Source organism: Condylostylus longicornis, unplaced genomic scaffold (assembly GCF_029603195.1).
Source record: "Condylostylus longicornis isolate FDR11 unplaced genomic scaffold, ASM2960319v2 ptg000027l, whole genome shotgun sequence".
Taxonomy (NCBI): domain Eukaryota; kingdom Metazoa; phylum Arthropoda; class Insecta; order Diptera; family Dolichopodidae; genus Condylostylus; species Condylostylus longicornis.
Genome location: NW_026577996.1, coordinates 2,072,474 through 2,080,962, shown reverse-complemented (window position 1 = coordinate 2,080,962; position 8,489 = coordinate 2,072,474). Strand labels below are relative to the sequence as shown.

At 29.9% G+C, this 8,489-nt stretch overlaps 2 protein-coding genes across 2 annotated transcripts; one reads left to right on the top strand and one right to left on the bottom strand.

Annotated features, from left to right (window-relative positions):
- Positions 1–284: 284 nt before the first annotated feature.
- Positions 285–4,254, bottom strand: LOC129607317 (U2 snRNP-associated SURP motif-containing protein). The gene is made up of 16 exons (XM_055518233.1): positions 4,091–4,254; positions 3,914–4,033; positions 3,765–3,858; positions 3,513–3,708; positions 3,293–3,455; positions 2,798–3,234; positions 2,624–2,728; positions 2,448–2,563; positions 2,272–2,383; positions 1,974–2,216; positions 1,730–1,913; positions 1,608–1,678; positions 1,015–1,534; positions 898–962; positions 569–838; positions 285–489 (listed from the first exon to the last, which is right to left on the bottom strand). Exons 1-16 carry the CDS (start codon positions 4,100–4,102, stop codon positions 351–353), a joined length of 2,847 nt encoding a protein of 948 aa, XP_055374208.1. The 5' UTR covers positions 4,103–4,254; the 3' UTR covers positions 285–350.
- Positions 4,255–5,002: 748 nt separating this feature from the next.
- On the top strand, positions 5,003–8,352 carry LOC129607371 (zinc finger protein 543-like). The gene is made up of 10 exons (XM_055518334.1): positions 5,003–5,275; positions 5,412–5,478; positions 5,590–5,673; positions 5,734–6,310; positions 6,377–6,598; positions 6,659–6,714; positions 6,773–6,869; positions 6,926–7,175; positions 7,250–7,455; positions 7,526–8,352. Exons 1-10 carry the CDS (start codon positions 5,187–5,189, stop codon positions 8,188–8,190), a joined length of 2,313 nt encoding a protein of 770 aa, XP_055374309.1. The 5' UTR covers positions 5,003–5,186; the 3' UTR covers positions 8,191–8,352.
- The last annotated feature ends 137 nt before the right edge of the window (positions 8,353–8,489 follow it).

Below are 8,489 nucleotides of genomic sequence, written 5' to 3'. Positions count from 1 at the left end.
ATAAGAGCTATCAAAAAAGAATATTAGGTCTTTTTACGAAGTGTAAACTAGGTGAGTCTGTAAAATTTACGAATTACTTTTAATTTCATAAGAACAATCGTAAGAATAAAAATTACTTTTTCTCTTCAACACTCTTCTCTTCTTGCTTTTATTAAAAACATTTGAAAATGGCTTGATAATAAATTGAGGAAGCTATCTTTTCAAGTCTTTTTTTAATTAAATTATAAACTTCAAATTGATTTATTAATCATGATTATTCATAATCAAAAATAAAAAAAAATAAATTTAATTTTTTTTCAATTTTTATTTTCTTTTAAATCCTTAGTATTACAAGAATGCTCCATTTGTATTCATCGCTTATGTTTATGCTTATGTCGATCATTTTTATATCTGGCTGGTGAAGAACTTTTATATTTTGGAGAAGTTTCCCTTCTATATTCAGTTCCATGAGACTTACGCGATGATGATAATCTTGAAGGTGATGGAGATCTAAATAAACCAAAAAAATATCAACCACCATTTTAATAAAAAAGAGATAAAAAAAATTTATATAATCTAAAAGAAAAACCTTTGTGCACGTGGACTTGCATCATATTTGGATGATTTTAAATAAACATCCGATGGAGATATTTCTCTATACCGTTTAGGTGATTCAGATTCACTACGTGATCTATTTCGTTTTGGTTTAATGCGATTTGAAATTGGTGAAGAATCACGATACTTTGTGGAATATGGGGATCTAGATCGACGCTTATTTCTTGGAACTGGGCTTGACGTCCTTTCTGATGAATAATTTGAAGGCGACCTTTTAGAACGCTTCGATTTTTTTGATGTTATTCTGAATATTAAATTATTAATATATTAATAAAAATTATTTTCTTATAATAAAGAGCTTACGACTCAGAGGGACTTGGACTCCTTTTTGAAATTTTCGGTGAATCATATATTTCCTCTCGAACAACCTTCAAAACCAAATTTTATTAATTCTTGAATAATTTTACACTATGTTATTACCTTTTGTTCCTTTTTTAATAATTTTCTTCTATAATGATCAATTTGTTGTGACATCGACCATCCAGTTTTCAATTCTCGTTGTCCTGATTCCAATTCGTCTTGATATTGCATTATTTTGACCTCTATTTCTCTTAATTTAGTTCTCTTTTCTTCATCATGTTTTTCCAAATTATCCTCGCTTCTTTCGTCAGAGTCGTAAAATTTTGGAGGTTCTGGCGCAACAGGATCTAAAGTATCCCACTTGCTGGTTGTAATTGCCTGGGCTTCTACTTGTTCCGGATCAACAGTTTCCCATTTCGAAGGAATGAAACCGCCAGTTTTATTTTTTGAATCAGAATTATCCTCGAGTGGCACTCCATCAATGTCTTCCTCTAGAGGAACTCCATCAATATCATCTTCGTCGTAGTCCATATCTCTGCTTTGCTCTTGAATTCGCGTTGGAGATGCACTTTTTATTGACTCTTGAGGTAGTCCTCTAAGCATTGCGCTCTTTAGTAAGGCAGCTCCATCCAATGGAATTCTAAAATAAAGGTAAATTTTAGTATTGTATTATTAACTTCAGCAAGTACTTTAATGATTGATAAATTTAATACCCATCGAGCTCTTCATCTTCCTTTTCATCACCCGACAATGGTGCGCTTTCTACTTCTGTTTTTTCAACATTCTGAATTTTGTTACAAATTAATTAAATGTTGCAAACTATCAAAAAAGTTACCTGTTTTCCCAAAAAAATACTTTTCAAATTAGACAGAAACTCTTTAGGATAAACAGTCCAGTCTTCCCACGCACTGATGACGTTTAATACACGAGATTTAAATGCTTCACCTTTTAAACGGCTTTCTATTGACATGTTATAAGAATGAATGTCTTTGAAAATATCTACTAAGTTTTTCTCCATCCTACAATATCATTTTTGTTAATTGTTAAAAGATTTACGCCGAAAATTTATGTCAGCTTACGATTTCCTGAAGAAACTTGCGTTAGAAACTTTTACTGTACAATTATGCAAAATGTCTGAAATAAGATATAAGCGAGCAATTTTTTTACTCATCAAAGTGCTCGGATTTGATAAAGACTCAGCGATACATTCACAAATTTCATCGGCTGCTTCTGCATGTTCAATGCAAAAGATCATGGCGTCACCTATTTTATTCCTCTCAGGTGTTAAATATCGTATAAGATCTTCTAAGCGGTCCCTCTGACTGAAACATATTTCAAATTAATTTAGAAAATAATACGAAGACTTAAAATGATTACGCATTTGAAAGAGCACCCTTATTCATCTCGGATCCTTCTTCGTCAACTATTAATTCTTCTGGCATACCCTGCATATAAAAATTAACAGCTGGAGGTTTCCATATGGATCCCCCTAATTCGGTTGTGAAGTTTTTGTTATAATTTATAAGTTCTTATTTAATTTTTAGGAAATTTACCCTTAAACATTCGAAATTCTTTTTCTTTCCATTCAGTAGGTGTGTCTCCTTGTAGAAGAGAAAATAATTTCCAACGATAATAAATGTGCGCCGGGCTTTCATTGTCGAACAAAAATCTAAAATATATTCACTACTTGTACATATGCCTATAATTATAAGTTGGAGTTTATATTTACGTAAACATAGGGTTTTCCATTTCCTTGCTCATAACCATAGCTTCAAACATAGGGCCTTCTCTTATAACGAATTCGATCATTCGATGAATAAGACAAAGAAGTGGTCTGGAGAAGAATCAAAAGTTTTAGAAAAGAATTTTACTTTTTTTTTTTTAAATGCAAAATGTTACGTACTTTTCATTCGGCACCACGACTTTAATTACTGAATTATACAAAATTTTTTCCATTTGTTCTTTTTTTTCCTCATCATCTATATATTCCTTGTAATTTCCGCCAGGTACATTATTTATATCAGCAGCAGCTGGTTGAGCGTTGAATGGAAGACCGGACGGTGGAGGCGGCATGGTATATTCTAATAAAGCTGGGGGAACGTAAATTGGAAATGATAGTATAGGAACAGATTTTCCCCAACCAAGACGCATTTCGTAACCCATTACATCGCGCCCGTTCAATGTCTTCAATGCGCGCTCAGCATCTTTCCGATTCATGTACGCAACAAAACCACAATTCCGTCCCCTGGATCTTTCTTCTTCTGACCTTGGCCACATTATTTTAATACTCGCTAAAGGACCATATTTACCAAATAGTTCCATTAGTTGTTGCTCGGAAATCTAAAGTTAAAAGTAATTTAATTAAATATTATGATAATTTTTTGTAATTGAATTTTACTTTAGGATTTAAGTTTCCTAAATATAAATTCGTAGTATTTGGATCCCCATTGTCAAACGATCCAGATTCTGCGGTCTCTTTATTAGATTCAACGTCGTGAGTTTGTGCAACATGTTTTGCCATATGTTTATATTTATGACGCTCCTCACGTTCTTCTTGAATCCTAAAATTATTTAACACTTATTTCTGCTATGATAATATAAAATTTTTGACGCCGTACTGTCTTAATTCTTCTTTGAAAAGCTCTAAATTGCTTTTCTTCTTTTCCTGTACTTTTTTTTTTAAAGTTAAGTTTTCTTTTTTTGCTTCACTAGAAAGCATTTTGGCATATTCTTGTGCTTTATCAGCGGATGATTTGTCATCACTTAATTTGGAACCCGGTTTATAAAGTTTTCCCTTTTCTCTGTTATCCTCCTCTGTTATTTAAAATATTTAATTAAATTTTCAAAAAATGAACATTAAAAAAACTTACTTCTCGATCCAGCATCATATGTTCCAGCTTTTACCCATATTTTTGAGGAGGCAGTTGGAGCTTCTTGGAACGTCTCCACAAATTCTTTAAAAGCCTTAAAAGAAATTTTTAATTAAAGTAAACAAAATTTTGCAGTAGGTTATAGTTACATGAGCTGCTAACTCTTCCTCTTCTTTTTTTCTCAATTCTTCTTGCTCTTTTCTTGTAAACGCCTTTTTTATTCCCATAGCCCCAATCGCAAAAGCCTGAAGCTTTTGCTCGGCGATCTTCTGAAATTCGTTTGTAGAATTGGTCTGATATTTTTTATAAAAATTTAGTTAACTTACTTTCGCACTCATTTCGCACAAAGAATTGTGATGAAGTATTTTTAAAACAAATTATTTAAAATCACATAAATTATTAATTTAATTATAAATTAATTTCAATTATTATATATAAGTCAGTCGAGTCGAGATATAAACACAAAAATTATTTCAGGTTTCTCCAAATATTAAATTTAGACAGAAACTAACCAAATGTCACATTCAATATTCACAATGGATAAATATTAATTTCTCGGATTTTTATATTAACGACAAGGAAAATTTTTTAGCAGCGCAACTAGCGAAACACTAATTCGTGTACACTAATTTATTGTTTACATTTACTATTAAGGTTAAAGTTATTCAGCTACTACTGGGAAAAATGCCATTTGTACTATTCAGAATTAACTTTCTAAACAAATTGAACAACAAACGCTCAATAATTAAAAATTTATCATTTAAATGTTATATTATATTTGCTCATAGTATTATTTAAATTTTAATTGATTGTCTATAAAAAAATATTAAAAATACATTAAACATTAAGAAAATAAAATTGTCATAATGTAATTTAATATTTTAGTAAAATTTAATTTTTCAAGTTAATCCAATATTAGTTTAAATTTTATAATTTCTACAGCATTTCGCTTGTAAATAATAGTAATAAAAAATTTAGTCGTTTTTGTGTTTCGTTAGAGACTTGAGAGTAACCCCTCCAACTGGTCTAAAGGTTTGAAACTCAACTTTAAATCGTCTAAACAGTTCATTGAAAACAGCATTGCGCAAAACAAATAAATTTGAAAGATAAATGGAATAAGTAACTTTTCAGAAGGTGACAGTAAACTAATTTACCGATTCCTTTAGTACTTCTTCGTTTGTGACGTTTCGATGTACTAAATCGTTATATTTTAGTGAAGGCACTCGGAGGGAATAAAATTCAGGTTTAGTTTTAAAAACAATCAATTACAACCATTGGCGCTGTATCAGTATATTATATACCCAAGCCAAAACTTGAAGTTTAAGATAGAAAATTGCAATAATTAATGTGTCATTGGTAAATAGTTAAAATCTTTAATAAATATTTCAAATTCGATAACAGACTAGTTTTAATAAAAATAAAATGACTAGCTTAGAAAATGATTTAAGAATAAAAAAAATATGTAGATTTTGCCTTAATCAGGATGAGAAATTGTTGACGAACCTCTACTCGTAAGTTTTGTTCCAAGAGAAAAACATCTCAACTTCTAACAGTTGAAACTAAATGTTTTTCTAAAAACCATTTTTTAATTTTAATTTGCTAAAATTAACTGCATAATAAAAAATACAATTGCACAAATAATTTCAGACGGGAGAATCGCTTAAATAATTCAGCTCCTCTACCTTTGCAAGTCATGGCTTGTGTTTCTATCGAGGTAAGTTTTCAAAAAATGATAACAACACTGTTTTGCCTAGTATACTTATACATGTGTAGGCTTCAAGCTTGTTTATAACGAATTCTTACAATAAAACATTTTGAAATTTAGGTTTTTACAAACGATGGCATGCCTAGTACAGTTTGCGATATATGCAGGATGCTAATGGAACATTGTTATCGTTTTAAGCAAATGGTAAGATAACTAAACGATACAAAATTGTTACAAAAAAATGAAATTCGAATACAATTTTAGTGCAAAAAGGCAGATACCGCTTTAAGACAGTACCCTTTAACTGGAAAGTGGCCACCAAAACTTGACCATCCTAAAGTACCTGACGAACTAGTCAACTTTTTATATCCAGAAATTGATTTGGGAAAATCGGAACAAAAATTTTCAGAATTCACAGTAGTAACTTCGCCTGAAAAACCTGAAAAACAGAAAATGCATAATAATGGCAAATCGTCAAACGCTCCGAAACAAAAATTGTTAAATAAAAATCCAGTTAAAATACTAAATAAGGATGTTTCAGTGGCAATGGAACCAGTTTTTAGAAAGCCTGTAATTAAACATTCAAGCGATGGAACTGTAGAACTTATTACAGAAATTATTGATACTGGAGATTTTCAAGAAATCGATCCAATCAAATCCGCAGAGCCTGTAAAAACAAATGTTTTTCCATGTTCACATTGTGACAGATCATTTCCCCTACGTCAGCTTTTGGATATTCACATGGTTAACCACAACCGGGAAAGGAATTTTCAATGTGAAGATTGTGATAAAAAGTTTTTTACGAAATACGATTTGGGAAAACATTCACTAATTCACTCAAGTATCTACATCATTTTTCATGTTTAAGTTTAGATTACCTTTCTTTTGAATTTAATTTGTCTTGTAGATGAAAAACCATTTAAATGTGTCGTTTGTGAAAAATCATTCACAAGAGCAACACTCTTGCTGAGACACGAAAAAGTTCATACGGATGTTCCGAAATTTTTATGCGTTCATTGTGAAAAACCATTTATTTCAAAAGAAGTTTTAGCGAAACATACGGAACGTCACAATAAAAAACGACCATTTCCTTGCAAAATATGTAAAGCATCATTTGCATTTAAACAGGGTATTTTTGTTAATAATAAAATTTTTTATTTATATTCAACTCACTTTTTGACTATTGCAGGTCTTGAAAGGCATGAGAGTGTACATGCTAAGGAACAACCATTTCCTTGTCAATATGTAAAAAAGAGAAAACTTTATTCTGATAAAATTATTTATGTTTTTTTTTTTTTTTTAGTGCAATTTAAGTTTCCCAACACCAAGCAAATTGGCGCGTCATCTCACAGCTCATGCGGGTGCTAGACCATATCCTTGTAAAATTTGCTCTAAAGCTTGTAAATTTGTCTATTAAAATATAACAAAACATAGCTCTAACAAGTTTCTTTTATAGATTTATTGAGTCATCATCTCACCCGACATTTAAGATCTCACAGAGAAGGAGATGTTAACTTTAAATGTTATGACTGTGGTAAAAGCTTCAACTCAAGAGATAATTTGATTTACCATTCAGCAGTACATGCAACACAAAATTTGTTATGTCCAATTTGTAAGGAACAGTTTGAGGACGTGGACTCTGTAACAGATCACATCAAAATGCATGCAGTAGGGGAACAATATGCTTGCGAGTATTGTGACTTAATGTATGTCTTTCGTAATTAAATATGTAGCTTGGTTTTTTATTAAAATAAATAAAATTTCATTTTATATCTAACAGTTTCATGACACAAACCAAATTAGAAGGCCATTGCAATAGTGATCACGCTGAAGAAATAGCGGTTTATGCGGAGCTTGAAAAACCTAACATTAAAAATGAAAGTGCTCAAGAAGAAACTGGTGAAATTATTCAGGAATTTGTAATTGAAGAATATGACGTTAATTTATTGAATGAAGATCAAATTATCAAGGAAGAAATTATTTTAGGTATATGCAACTAAATTTAAAAAAATATATTTAAAAAGTTATAAAATTAACCGAATTTTTTGTTAATTAGAAAATGATATTATTTCGGAAATCGCTCAATTAAATGAAAAAGGAAAAAAGAAAGCAAAAAATAATGAACAAAAAACTAATAAAAATGTTAATAAACGGACCTATTCGCCTGATTTTAATTTGGATGACTTTACGGAAGAAGAATCTGTGCTTTTTGAAGAATTAATTCAAGAGCAACCACCAAGCAAAATTTTCTTAAATGAAAGTGAAGAACAAGCAGGAATTGATACTAAGAAACCAAAAACACAAGAAAAACGAAATCCTAAACCAAAAATGAAGCAGACGACACTAACTGCTGTTATTGAAAATAATCCAAATACTACTGTGCATAAAAAAGAAAAAGATTCTGAACAACCTGTTGTTGAATTTATAAAAAGCGAAAACCCCGATAATAATTCAACAAACAAAGTAAAATCTCTTACAACACAAAGATCGAATAAAACTCTGAATAAATCAAATGAAAAAATAAATATTTCGGGAAAATCAAATTCAGAATTACCAAAAATGATCAAAATCGGTAATAAACATATTCAAGTAAAACAAATTAATTTAACAAAAGCGCAAGAAAAATCGATTGCAGAACAAGGAAAAATTAATTTTAATAAAGATAGAAAAGTGGTTTCAAAACAAGATACGAATAAAAAGAAAGTTATTAGAAATCCATAAAATTCGTCTCCTTAAAAAATAAAAAAAGAGAATTATTACTTGTATGAAGAAAGCAAATAAGGTAACGAATATTTAAAATTAATATCACTTAGTAAATAAGAATAATATTAACATATATACTTTATGTAAAATAAATACATATGAATTACATTTTAAGTTGAACAATCATTTAAATAAATAAAGAAAAAAAAAACCTCAAATTTTTAGTTTCAACTCTTAATACATGTAATAAGCTTCATACTTCAATACAACTTTAATTACACAATTCAAAAAAATTTAAACACATTAAAACTGGAACG